Here is a 14,520-nt window from a genome sequence, read left to right as displayed (position 1 = left end):
AGAATCAAGTCACTATGTCCGGCCTACTCCCAATATGTCCAGCCTGCATTCCAGGGAACACAGATACCAGAAGGCAGGGATCATCAGGGGCCATCTTGGAAATCTGAAAACCTCAAGACCAATTGGAAAAGGAGGGAGAAAGGGTTGTTTTCAGATTGCAAGGATGAAAACAAGATCAGATGAAAGTAGATCAGGGTAAGTATTGAAGCTAATAAAGGTAGAGGTTAGAAGGTGGAATAGGGAAGTGCCTTATATCATTTTTGAGCCAGTGTCTTTCTCTCTGCCCTAGCCCATAACATGAAGCTAGAACTAACGAGACGGTGGGGATGAGGCTAAAGGGTGTATAGGGCACCACTGGGGCACTGCACAAAGAATTTCTTTTTCCATCAGGAAAGTAAATGAAATAATAGTAATGCAGTAGTGGGGTACAGGAGTGGCAAAGAGGGACTGAAGATCATCTCTTTGCACAAAAGTGACCCAGAGTCCCTGTGGGCAGGAGAATTTTGGCAGGGACACGCCAAAACATCACATAAAAAAGGGAGGGAATCAGGGCATGAATCAGATCTAGAATAGGGCGTCTATAACCAAAGACAGTCAAGATGGAGGAAACAAATTCCAGACAGGAAACAGAAGGCTGGTTCTGTAAAGATTTTCTGAGGCAATCTGCAGGGAAGCAGATGGTGCAGGGGAGAGGACAGGGAACATTTTTTTTAGCGGCATCTACCAAAACAAATTTCATTTCATGTGTGTTTTATGAGGGGGAAAGGATTGTAGGACTTTTCAGAGCTTTTAATATGCTAGTGTGCCTCGTGAAACTCTAAGGTGTGTGTGAGGGAGGGTGGGGATTGACAAGGCGGTGTTTCTCACATGGGTTTGTTTTGCTTGGAGATGGAAACATGCTACACGTTTTAAGGGATGCTCTTTTATTAAATACCTGTGGCCTTTCCTGTGAGCATGAAAGATAAGTCAAGAATGGTTGTCAGCAGTTGAGCAATAAGCAAAAATTTTTATCAAACACCTGTTGACCAGAAATGACCCTAGGATCTCAAAATTTGGGCCCAACAATGGGAAAGATACATAACCAGGATCAGAGAAGTCGCCAGATCATTGCCTTTTTTTTTTTTTTAAGATTTTTACTTACTTATCTGAGATAGAGAGCCCACAAGCTGGGGGGAGGGGCAGAGGAAGAAACAGACCCCCTGCTGAGAGTGGAGCCCAACATAGGGGCTCCATCTTAGGACCCTGGGGTCATTACCTGAGCTGAAGGCAGACGTTTAACCTACTGAGCTACCCAGGTGCCCCCCAGATCATCGCCTTTTACAACCATCCCCAGAAATTCACCCTCCCCCCAATTCCCAAAGCTCTATTACAATCCTTCTCTCCAGAATTCTCTTTCCTCCTCCTGCGGTTGCTCATTTCCTTATCTACAGAGAAGGAACCAGGGAGCTCACCCCATAGACTTTTCTCTTGGAATTTTTCCAGTAATGTAGGGTGAGGGCAATATAGAGAGTTTCATTGCGAGAGGCAAGACGAACTTGTTAGGAGCTTAAAAATGTCTTTTTAGTACAGAGAAAGAAGAAATCAGGAAAGGATCCCTTGCCAAACCACAAAGAAGATAGTTCATCAAGAAATGCTGATTTCTCTAGCATTGGTGGGGAATTACCCACCATGGGGATTAGGAGACGAGTGCCCATTTAATCAAAAGATGAGAGACCTTCCCTCAAATCACTGGGGCTGGCTTAAGGGTCCTACCCAGCTCCGAAGAGCAAGCCCGCGATGAAAAGCCACTCCTTCCTGTATTACCCAATGCTGTGTTTTTAGGTTAATCCTCCAAGGATATTACGGTAACTTTCAATGGTTAATGAATAGCTTCTCAGTGCCTGCTTCACTTAATTGTCCAAAGGCCAGTTGGTCCCAGAGCATATAAAGCACTGAGCGGGCTAATGAGAGCGTTCTCTCTGAGCCAGGAAGCAGGGGAGTAAAGAGTTCCAAAGGAGCGGGGATGCAGAACAGAACTGGTCTTGTTCTCTGTGCCCTTGCCCTCCTGATGGGCTTTCTGATGATCTGTCTGGGGGCCTTCTTCATTTCTTCAGGATCGATATTCAACTGTCGAGGGAATCTGATCCTGGCCTATATGCTCCTGCCGCTGGGGTTTGTGATCCTCCTGAGTGGAATTTTCTGGAGCACCTACCGCCAGGCAAGGGAAAGCAAAGGGGTGTTCACCCATGTGCTCAGAAGACACCTTTCTCATGGGGCACCCCTGGCCACAGTCGACAGGTATGTACTGGGAGACCAGAGGATAAGGAGGGCTGCAGTGGGGCTGAATTCTGGAAAGATGCAGAATGAACCTAATCCCACTGTGCAGCAATGGCCATGGCCTGCAGGGCTGTCTGTCTAGAACTGAAGCTTTCCTGCTGGGAAATTACTCCGGGGTCAGTCCTTTGGAAGAATGGTGCTGCCTCTAAGAAAACCATGAAGTGGAGGGTATTTATATCTGAAAAACCACCTCTTCCCCCACTGAAAACCCAGCTAAGCCAATATTAGAGGCCCAACTCTGAGGTTCTTTTCTTGTATCATGGAAGCTGGCCTTAGAGGCAGGTGGTGGCGAGATAGTCCCCATAACCCGGCTACCAGGTTATAAGGCAAGGAAGTTCCAGACCAAATTCTGCCACACAGCAAATGAACAAAGAGGCATTGAATGAGTGCTGCAACCTCTTTAGGAACTCGGTGAGGTCCTAGCTTACCGTCTTTCTAGATGTTCTGATCACACCTTGCATGAAAGTTTTTTTTTTTAAAGATTTTATTTATTTATGTGACAGAGAGACAGCCAGAGAGAGAGGGAACACAAGCAGGGGGAGTGGGAGAGGAAGAAGCAGGCTCCCAGCAGAGGAGCCCGATGTGGGACTCGATCCCGGAACGCCGGGATCACGCCCTGAGCCGAAGGCAGACGCTTAACGACTGTGCTACCCAGGTGCCCCTTGCATGAAAGTTTTATTCAAGGCAAGGCAGTAACATTCCAGCAGTGATTCGGTTAACCTTACCACCTCATGCCCATTATGATGGTTCTTACTTAAAAAAAACACACAGAAAACAACAAGTGTTAGCAAGAACATACAAAAATTCGAAACCTAGGGGCACCTGGTGGCTCAGTCCATACGTAAAATGTCTGTCTTGGCTCAGGTCATGATCTTGGGGTCCTGGGATTGAGCCCCGAGTCAGACTCCCTGCTGAGCCAGTAGCCTGCTTCTCCCTCTGCTCCTCCTCCTGCTTGTGTCTGCTCTCTCTCTCACTTGCTTTCTCTCTGTCTGAAATAAATAAATAAAATCTTTTTTAAAAAATCCGAAATCTTGTGCACTGCTGGTGGGAATGTAAAATGGTGCAATCATTTTATAGAAAATGGCATGGAGGTTAAATTTGGAATCACCATTTGATCCAGCAATTCTACTTCGGGGTATGTAGACAGAAGAATTAAAAGTAGGAATTTGAATAGGTAGTTGTACACCAGTGTTCATAGCAGCATTCATGATACCCAAAAGGTGGAGACAACACATGTGTCCGTCACTGGATGAATGCATAAACAAAATGTGGTCTATGCATACGACGGAATATTATTCGGTCATAAAAAGGAAAGACATTCTGACATGCTACAGCATGGATGAGCCCTGAAGACAGTATACTAAGTAAAAGAAGCCAGACACAAAAAGAGAAATACTGTACGATTCCACTTCCATGAGATATCTAGAGCAGTGAAATTCATAGCCAGAAAGCAAACAGTGGTTATTGGGCCAGCAGGGAGGAAGGAATGGGGACTTACTGTTTACTGAGTACAGAGTTTCAATTTGAAATGATGGCTAAGTTCTGGAGACGGATAATGGTGAAGGTTGCTTAACAGTGTGGATGTGCCAAATATCACCGATCTGTGCACTTAAAATGGCTACAGTGGTAAATCTAATGTTATATATATTGCACTGTAATAAATAAAATTCAGTTCACCTTATGGTCAGTATCAGACAACCAAAACCCTCCTAATTCTTGGCTGACCACAGGACCATTTAGGGATAAAACTTCAGTCATCATCCTCCAGATACAGGCTGCAAGACTCTATAAAATCTTTTGCCCTCTTCATCTAAAATATCTTAGCTACTCCATGTATCTTGAGTATAAATAATTTTACTCATGACGGTTGATCTTTGACATTATTATGCGAATTAATAAGATACTAATTACAGTAACCAAACCCCATTTCCAATGTTTATTATACTAACTGGCAAGGCCTCTGGGTTTGATAAAAGCTTAAGATAACTAAAGTGATTACGGATGGTGCTTCATGAATGGTGATTTTTTTTCTTGTATAAATGTTAGATGATTGCCTCCAGAGTGTGAATTCCTGATAAGAGTAACTGATTGCAGGGGCGCCTGGGTGGCTCAGTCATTAAGCGTCTGCCTTTGGCTCAGGGCGTGACCCGGGGTCCTGGGATTAACCCCTCTGTCAGGCTCCTTGCTCAGCGGGCCATCTGCTTCTCCCTCTCCCTCTGCCTGCCGCTCCCCCTGCTTGTGCTCTCTCTCTGTCAAATACATAAATAAAATCTTTTTAAAAAGAAGAGTAACTGATAGCCTACAGGAGGCAGCTTAAATTTGCTAACATCACACCGTGCCCAGTTATTTCAAAAGGATCCATGATATGGCTATTGTGACACCCCATTGAACTGTCTCTTCCTGCTGCATCTAACAGAAGCCCAGCCTACACAGAATGGCCAGGAAGTCAGGCAAGAAAAAGTTGCATTTCTCAGAAGCATATGCATTCAAAATGGGAACCCACATTGAGGTATCAGAGCCAATGAGTGTGCAATGGTGGAACTCAGGGCACTGGGAATGTCAACTGGTGGGGGCGAATGGGACTGGAAGAGCTGGATGGGATTTGGGGGTGGGCGACAGTCATCCTGGAGCCTTTCAAATCACTCCAGGGAACAGCTCACCTTTCTGTCTTCAGTGTCTTTACACGTGTGCCCCGTGACATTGCCTTGGCTATTCTGAGTGAAGGCTGAGATTTATGCCGTACAGTAGACCGCTCCTTCAGCTATCTGGCTGTGCGCCTGGTAATATTTGGAATGGAGCTGTGGCTACAAGTGGCAGGCTCTGTTCTGTTGTGGTTACACACCATAAACACTCCCTGTGGGCACCGAGGGATTCGCTCTATAAATACACAACTCAATCAAGCTCACCCTCTCTCTTCCTCACCTCACCTCACACTACCCCCTGTCCCATTCATGATGGAGAAGCCAGAATGACTTAGCAATTAGCAACATTGGGCAAGATGATCAATGAACACACCATCTTCGGTGAGAATGGCTCCTTTTGCCATTGACTTATTGGCATGGAAAGGGCTGCCAGTGAAATCTATGTGAAGTTGTCGATTGAGATGGTTTGAGAAATGAGTATGTTTTTTGGAAACTAGTTGCTGAGAGTTGAAAGAAAAGGAAGAGAGAAGCAACTCATAGAGTTGAGGAGACAGCACAGAGCTGGGCTTTTAAAAAAATGTCTTATTAGAGTGTAGTTGACACACAAGGTTACATTGGGTTCAGATGGACAACAGCGATCTGACAAGTTTATACATTGGTTTTTGTTCATTATTTTGTTGGCTAGGAGGATTTGAGACACTGAGCAAAATGGAGTAGAAAATGAGGTGTTGTGAACGGGGACAAGGACATGGATGGACTAACTACTTGGGTGGAGGGAAGTTGCACAGCCGAGGCTCCCCGTGTCCCTCCCCCTGGCAACGACGTCGCACTGGAAGTCCCTGGTTCCCACGAGGGAGAGAGAGGGGATAGCTTGGAATAACCCACCGGGAAAAATAGGACTCTAGAGGCACACATCCGATGGCTGATAAGGAGGGTTTTGCTGGAAGAGCAGCACATTTTTTTAAAAACTGGTGATGCCAGGGAAGAAGTGCATCTGTTTCGAAATCAATGTTTCTTAACAGTTTCACTTCACACAATGTGATTTGAGAGAGGCAGGCATATGCCTCTTTGGCATTAACCACTTAAATAACACATGTGTGTTTGTGGCATTTTGATCCCCAGGCCAGATTTCTACCCTCCTGCATATGAAGAGAGTCTTGATGCCGAGAAGCAACCTTGTCCTGCAGGGGGCGAGGCCTTGGGCGTTCCTCCTCCTCTGTACACAGAGATGGGCCTTGAATTCGAGGATGCGACGGATGCCCGCCCAGAGGCCCCCCCTTCCTATGAGGAGTCTGTAGCAGGCAGGGCGCCGGCAGCCACACCATTGCAGGATGCCGAGAGGCAGAGCCAGGGATGCTGATGCAAGGGACACTCCCTCATGCTCAGAACGCAGCCTCACGGGTTACAGCTGCTGATCACAAACACGGCCACTGGACTATGGGAGGGAAAGTGTCTTCCGGGACCCCCCGGAGCGCTCGCCGAGGAGATGCTGGGGATGACAGCCATGCAGTTCCACCAATGTGTTTGGCCTGCAAGGGCTCCAGAAGGGTGCGGTCGGCAGCCTGCAACATTTCAATGGATTCGCGCTAATCCCAGCCCAGGTGGGCTTTGGGACCAGTTTTGGAGCTCAGCTCCAAGAGGCTTTTGGCTCTCATTCAACCCCCTGCCATCACTTCAGCCCCCCGGGCGGGGAGACACAGGTGCTGCTGGTGGGGCAGCCAGGCGCCTGCAGGCGCTACATCACCCAACAATTGCGAGAGGAGAGTGTGTTGGAAACGAAGGGCCATTGTGGTTTCATTTGAGGGTTTTGTTGGCTGGTGTTATAGTCTCTCCATTTACATTACCAGAGTGACATCGTAATTCACGTTGTGGGAGCTGTGCTCTTGGAAGCCATGCATGTTACTTCATATTACTTTATTTTAACTATGTGTATTTTATTTCTATGAGGAAAACAACTATAATATTTCCTTCCAAAATGGCTCAAACACAAAATTTTCAATGAATATCTTAAAAACGGGATGGTTGTACAAGCAGAGATGACAAGGTGGACAGAATACTTAAAAATTTATTAGACACAGAATTCAGAGGGGAAAACTGTACTAGCCATAAGTTGTATTAATATAGATTTTGACATAAATCTTGAAAGGCATTAAAACATTCGTGTGTATTTCAATAAATCCCCCTGCAAATCCCTAGAATTGAAAGAAAGGAGACTATATTGTAGTACTTTGATACTTAACAGAAAATTCCTTGTCTCAAGATACAGACCCATGCATTTTTAGTCTTATGACATTTATTTTAAAACCCACTTATTCTTCCTCAGCTTTATTATATTTTATTACATGTTTTAACACAAGAGGACATGTTGGGGGGCAGGGCGGTGGGAAGACAGGCCTCCTGATGCTTTAGAGCTTGGACAAGAATCTTCACCTCCTTGGGACTGAGTTTCTTCCTCAATCAAGTGAAGAATTTATGCTGGGATTATTATCTAACAATTACGGAATGTCTTTTACATGACAGGTTCTGCACCGTGGACTTTTTGTGCTTTTCATTTAGCCCTCATTATACCCTTCAGAAATAAGTGCAACGGTCCATCCCATTTTACAGATGCATAAACTGAGACTTTGAGGTGTTAAGAAACTTTGCCCGTAACATATAGTCATTTCCAGTAGACGGGCTTGAGCAGGTGTATTTACTTCACACATTTGTCCTAGGTTAACCCCGTCTAAGCTCCCTTCTCCCGTGGAGCAGTTTGGACTTCTCTCCAGCTTCAGAACGTGGGCCCCAACAGGAAGTAGGGACCCAGGACTTGTGCAATACCTTACAGACCTTGGGGAAGCTGGAGAGCTTCTTCTAGCATTCTTTTATATTTTTTTAACTTAAAAAAGACTTAAAATTTCTTCATTGTAGTTGAAAAATCATAGGGTTCTCTTTTAACATGTAAATATGCCCTTCCTGTTTTCTGCCTAGGAGCTTGGCCCTCACCTCTTCATGCAGTTTCTTTCCTTCTCTCTGATCATTCCATCGATGATGAATAGCGGCTCTTACTGGTGACAGGCAGCCCTCGGTGAATGGGCACACGGGAGGTTTGAACAGTGGTGGTGAGGATGAAGAGCTTTCAAGGAGAAAGAGGGCTGTCAAAATGGAATGGGGCCTCCATGGCCTCCTCCTCCCATTTTTGCTGAGTGCACACATTAAGCATGTCCTGACAAATACACAGGAAGCCATATAAGAGGAAATCCTGGTCCCATTACATGAAACATGCATTTGGGCATCTGTGATTTGAATCCTTGACCTCAAGGGCATAACTGGATATGAAGGTCACTCATGTTTGTCCAATGGGAAGGTGGTCATTTCTTAGCAATGCAATTTATTATTTCTGTCATCTCTCTCCATCCCTCTATTGAGACTGTACCCTAAAATTTTCTCTGGGGTCTGAGCACACCCATGGGCCTGAACCAGCTCTGTCATTGGGCTTTTATCCAGAGTTTGCATTTGTCATAGATGGCTCTTCCAACTTCTGGTAGTCATATGAAACATGTTAATTTTGGTTTACATAAGAAAATTGTTTTGGTCTCTTTACTCCAATAAATTTTGAACTTAAACTTCCCTCTCTTTCATCTCTGTTTTGTATCAGAAAAAAAATCAATAGGGGAACATAAGTCAAAGTTTGATTCTCCATGTGAAACTAACGAAGCATCCAGACGAGTTAATCTTTTTGAAAACCCAAACATTACTGAACATCAACTATTGATTCATAAGATAAGCCAGGTGCTTTTTGAAAAGAAGTACTACTAATAGACATTTACTGCTTTTTTGAAAACACATGTACTCCGAAGCCAGCATCAAGGACACGGGTGTTACTCCAAACAAATCCTGCCTTCGAGAGGCCCAGCAGTTAAAACCCGCTGGGCAAGTCAGGACAACAGCGTTCTGCTGTGCTTAATAAGAAATCATTGGCCACCCCTGGGGCATTTACTCAAGGAGGTAGACATCGTATCCCGTCTTCCTCCTTAAGCTTATGGTACAATTAGAGGTGATGGATGGAGAACCATGATTCCCTGAATGGCAAGGAGGGCATGGAGACTGCATGAAAGTGAAGAAGAGGCAAATATTCACTACAGTCTTTGCTCATCCCCTTCTCTTAAACGTGAATGGTGGGCTCGTCTGGCAATGAGGAAGGGCAATTCTCAGAGGTGACGCCTCCTCCACTATTTTCAACTTATAACCTTCCTCTGAGTGACAGCTTTAAGTCCTCCCTCCACCCCCTAGAAGGTGAGCATGACAAGGCCAGTCATAGAATGCACTATGCTGCCTCTTTCGCATATCCAAGATGTAGCATGTGTATTTTTGACCTCTCCGCTCCAAAACTCTCAAGTACTTTTACCAGCAACTCTACCCATCCCTCAAGATTCGACTTAAACACAGAGTCTTCGGTGAGGTATCTCCCCAGCTCGCCTGCATTGCAGGGCACACGCTGGGTGGTAAAACACATGAAAAGATGATAAAGACGTGGACTTATAATGCATAGCTTCACCACATTCTATAATTTTCCATGACAGGTTAGGCTGATTCACATACCAAGTGGGCTGTCAAGTGCATGAGCCATTTCCACGGATAGGTACTGCAGCTGGTGGGAGTGGGATGGGCATCTGCTAAGCTCTGCTGCGTCTGATTATCTCGTTTGTAATGGCTGAAGGGCAAGCACTGATTTACTGGCAGTTACATCATTTCGAAAGGTGCGCGACTCCTCAGGCCCTTCTCCAGTCAGGGAGGGAAATCTCCCCAAGGCGGGTGTCTGCGATATCCGTGTCCACGTGTTTCAAGACTCCCCAGTGCACGATCAAGCAATTAAATGGAGTCACCTGTTAGGGCACGCCCCTCTCTTGCAGGTGCTTTTCGAATTCCCCACACCTGCCATGGCTGATGGCTGTCGCTGCCAAAGTAAATCCCATGCCTGACACAGACTCACAGCCGGCCAATCAGAAGTCAGCACACCATTATCCCTGTGGCTGTCTGTATTACCTGCAGAGAACACTGGCTCCGCACAGCCAACTGTCAGTCCAAGTGCCGCCATGTGTAGAAAGCCTTCAGGTTATGTCCAAGCCCATCCACCTGAGATGCCATAAAAAACTATTTGCTCTGTGAATCCTGTGGATAGAGGCTGCACCTCGGATCAGTAATACCGGATAAACATCTCATTTTAATAATGGCAGCGTGCCATTTTCAAGGGCAGCTAATGAACCCAAGGATCATGAATGAGGCAAAACAATTCTGTGTTCTAAGGGACTGGCTGACCCCTGATAGGATATTTAGAATCCGTGGTCCCCTCCCCTTAAATACCTCCCTGGCACATATACACCCACATTTCCAAACCCTGTCCTGGTTGGGAACCACTGCACCGTAGACACTGCCTCTTGTCATCACCCTGGGGGCACAGGGTGTCGCGAGTGAACCCCATCCCAAGAGTGGCCCGACAGCCGCCACACTCCATCCACCCTCTCCTCTGTGATAGCCTCCTGTGGGCCCCCATGGAATTCTTGGTCCTCTCCAGTCATTTACTCTTAAGAAAGACGGGTGCCCGGAGCTTCATCTTTAAGACATAAAGACCACGATGTGCAGAAAAGTTCCTTCCTGTCCTCCGCCTCTCCCGAGGAGAAGGTAGAACACGCACGTGTGGCTCAGCAAGAGAAGCGGGGATCTTACGTAAAGCAGTAGTAACTGCTCGGCAATGTGAATTCGAGCAGGCTCCAGAAAGGCCGTGACCTAGAGCCACTACAGGGCCATCCCCTTGGCCACCTAGCTGAGAAAAGGCTCTGCAAAGATAGGTGGCCGTGCAGCTGCTTCTTTCCATAGCTGGGCCCAAACATGTGCTCTGCCTGATATTTATACCCCGTGACTCCTACACCCTCGTCCATCAGTGCCATCCTCTCACGAGACCCAATGCCAACCTCCTCTCCAGCCTCTCAACCCCCAGTCTTTGCTCTGGCTACACTGACCCCTCGTGAAATCATAGACATGATGACAAGTCTCAGGAAATTCCACTCTCTGGGAAACCCGTCAAGTGCCTACTGTCTGCCATCTCAGAGCCAATCCCTCCGTGTGTTTCCATAGCACGTTGCTAGAGCATTCATATCCTCCCACTTCTTTGTGTATTTTGTCATAGCCTCCCATGCCCACATTATAAACTCCTAGGAGCAGAAATCACGTTTCGTACATCTCCTCACTGCACCACAAACAGGACACTGCAAAGAGTAGTTGTTCAACCAGTGTTTGTTGAATGAATGAATGAATGTATACTTGGGCGACTGGGCGCACATGCTGGAAACTAAAAAACAGAATTTTTAAGTGAGGATTATCTTACATTTGAACTTTGAAGGTAGAGACGATTCAAAATTCAGCAACTTGAGAAAAAAATACCTATTTTCTGACCTAGAGCTAAGCCTAATAACACATCCAGCTGCATGGACCCACACAGAGCCGAGTAGTAAACGGATGGCCGCCATGGACCCCACGTAAAGGTGGCGAGAACCAAAGCTTTAAGGCAGATGACACGCGTTGCTGATAAATTTCATGACTTTAGAATCTCTGCTCAAAGCCACCCTCTATGATTATGAAACAAAGATACTTACGAGGAAAGACCAGTTGCCAATTTCGTCTTTGAGGACTCCCAAAAGCAGTTTTGAGCAATCTGCCTTTTCTGGTCCCACTTACGTAATAAATTTCCAGGTCCTAACAACGAAAGCCAGCCCTTGGCAGTGTTCTGAAAGACAGACTTATCAAAATGTGACCACCCATGGCAAAACAGACACGCAAAAATCCACAATCCACGTGCAGGTTGAAGTCAGGAATTTCTTTTTTATTGGCAACTACATGTCCTAGCAAGTTTCTGACAGAAGCAGAGATAGAAAGTGGACACAAATCCCTTCCCTGGAACGTCTCCCTGCTTGTGCTCATCTTGGCTACAGCAAAACCCCCTTGCCTCACAGTCAAAGAGCACCACGTCATCTGTGCAAACGACAGGGTGAGTGAGAGTGTCGTTCCCAAGGAAGCAAAACATACGCAAACAGGTCCCACGCACTGAGTGCCCCGGCTGGGTGCAGACAGAAGCTGCTAGAGCCACAGTATCCCTCTCCTGGGCAAAGAGGGCCAAGCCAGCTGTGACCTTCTGGTTTCTGGCAGGGGTGCCGCCCTCCCCCACCCCATCTCTTCGGGTCATTAATGACCACCAGTAAGGTTTTCTTCCAGCAAGCACTCTATTCTCTACCCCGTTAACATTTCATTGTATCCTTCTAGAACCATTCTAAGTAAGATCTGAACTGTGTCCAAACGACTGCTTTAGAACAGGCCCTTACTGGGAGATAACAGAAGAGAAAGAGAGAATGCAGACATGCTGGTATTTTGTGTTCCCAGGAGGAATGACTATAAACCCCTGTATCACCCTACGTGATGTCATCAAGGGAGGGCTGGTGAAATGTGGTGAAATGTTAGGCATTCATGCCGCCAAGAAACTGCCTTTCACCTGCACACGAATGAATGGTGGGATTTGAAGGGCTGCAGCCAGATTAAGAGCTAAAATGGTATTATTTACAAAACTAGAGAGGAAAACACCCTTTGATGTGTTTCGTTGAAAGTGTGCCATGGTGATCTGTAGAATGCTTCCAAAGATGTGAGAGAAGGTGACACAGGGACTTGCACAAGATGGGAGAGTGGGGGAGTGGGCCATCCGGGGACTAGCGGCCATGGGGAGTTCCACAACGTTCCCCCTGGGAGCCCTGAGCCAGGATGAAAAGCTAAGTCCTCCACCGTGCCAAGGAGAGTCTTCCTAGGTCTGCCCAGCGGCACCCGTGGCTTGGGGTTAGCCTAATGCTGGCACTGCGCTCTGCATGATTTCAGAACCTTTCCCAACAGTGCGCGGACGCCATGATGGGCACGTTCCTGGCCCACTTACTCTTTCTCAAAAGGTGACGTTCCTTTGTGTGATAAAATATAGATACCAAATGATAGTGCAGTTTTACCAGACAACTGAAGACCCTGTGGCATTTGGAGGAACTGACCCAAACGCAAACAAACCGATTTTTTTTTCTCCCCACCCATCCCTCCCCCACCCACTAGCAAATTATCTTTTTTTTGTGTTTTTTTTTTTTTCAAAGTCATAAAAGGCACAAACAGGTAGCAAGAAGGCGTGGGTGAAGTGTCTCCCGCCAAGCACTCTCTTTTGACCCTGGTGACTGATCTTTCCTCCATTCAGGTGATGACAGTGGGGCCCCTCCGGCCGGTTCTCTCATGAATCTGGGATATTTTCAGCGCGATGGCTATAAGAGGACTCAGCACAGCCTGGAAAAGGAGGGGAAAAGTCTGTGAACAACTCACATCAGTCTTAGGAGGGCCACTGTGGTTTCTGTCGCAAGCATCTGGATTCAACTCCAATTTTCAGCTTAAAGGAGGAGTTACCACTGGCCCAACACCTGTTCCCTAAACCCTGGCTCCTCAACCATAAAAAGAGAGTAGAGTGGGAAGGGCAGGATGGGTGGGGGGGCTAGGGGAGGAGATGGTGTCCAGAGTCTTATCCAGCTCTCCCAAAACACCAATCTCAGACAGGAACCCACCAACCCAACTCCCAGAGCATTGGGGAATTTCATGAACAGAGATTTGTGAATTAAGGAAGTTCAGAAAAATCCAGTCTTCCTCTCCTCCTACTCTCTCCCCATAGCATGTACACCCTGCCCAGACACGTACACGCACAAGAACTCAAGGAAACACACTCATTCTCCAGCCTAAGACCAGAGGCCCTCAGAACCTACTATCCTGATGTCTCACAGAGGGCAGACCAACCCATCGGCTAGTGCTGCAGAAATATCTACTCATTTCTTCCCATCAAATAACACGGTGGCTCCTGAGGTGCCTCAGCATCCCCCAGGAGGGGGATGGTTTAGAGGTCTAAGGAGTAGATTCTCAGAAAGGCAAAGGACACAGAGAGGAGAATCATTTCTTGCCCGCTAGCTGCTATCCTTCCACAGAAGTAAGGCATCGTTTTCCGAAGTGTGGAACACGAGCTCATATACAAAGATGATGTGGGAGGTTATTGTAAATGGTTCATGGACATGGTGTTACCTAAAAACAGGGAGAAAATCACCCCACTTTCCATGCTTCTTCCATCCTCCTAATTTCATTCAGGAGAAACTCTGTTGGCTGTCAATCTTTAATACACGAACCCAAACAGCATGCCACAGGCAAGCGGTACCTAGACAGAACGTAATACCACTGTGTATCTTCCTGAATTCACTTTTGTGGAGAGCTTTTATTTACCAAGGGATGCCGTTTTTTTCACATAGATGCAAACTTTCTGTAATAAATAAATAGATTTAAGTGAAAATAATGTAAGTCCATTTAAAGACAAATATAATACAGGGGTACTGATGGTAGAGAAGTTTAAGAAATGCTAGCAGAAGGGAAGAAACAAAGATACCATGTTGAGGAAAATAAAACCTTTCATTTTTGGAAGGGAGAGGGGGATTCTGCTATCGCAACCCTCCCGTACACCTGACAGACACAGGGATGG

At 46.4% G+C, this 14,520-nt stretch overlaps 2 protein-coding genes across 2 annotated transcripts in view; one reads left to right on the top strand and one right to left on the bottom strand.

Moving 5' to 3' along the window:
- The first annotated feature begins 2,002 nt into the window (after positions 1 to 2,002).
- On the top strand, positions 2,003 to 6,318 carry TMEM252 (transmembrane protein 252). The gene is made up of 2 exons (XM_002927912.4): positions 2,003 to 2,277; positions 6,081 to 6,318. Exons 1-2 carry the CDS (start codon positions 2,003 to 2,005, stop codon positions 6,316 to 6,318), a joined length of 513 nt encoding a protein of 170 aa, XP_002927958.1.
- A 5,478-nt stretch (positions 6,319 to 11,796) lies between these two features.
- Positions 11,797 to 14,520, bottom strand: part of PGM5 (phosphoglucomutase 5) — a 188,368-nt gene continuing 185,644 nt past the window's right edge. Inside the window, exon 11 of the mRNA XM_034646746.1 lies at positions 11,797 to 13,295. Coding sequence (XP_034502637.1) covers positions 13,206 to 13,295 — 90 coding nt within the window. The 3' untranslated portion in view covers positions 11,797 to 13,205. The remainder of the gene's footprint in view (positions 13,296 to 14,520) is intronic.

The sequence above is a fragment of the Ailuropoda melanoleuca genome, chromosome 17, assembly GCF_002007445.2.
Source record: "Ailuropoda melanoleuca isolate Jingjing chromosome 17, ASM200744v2, whole genome shotgun sequence".
Classification (NCBI taxonomy): Eukaryota; Metazoa; Chordata; class Mammalia; order Carnivora; family Ursidae; genus Ailuropoda; species Ailuropoda melanoleuca.
This window is presented reverse-complemented; position numbering and strand designations above follow the sequence as displayed.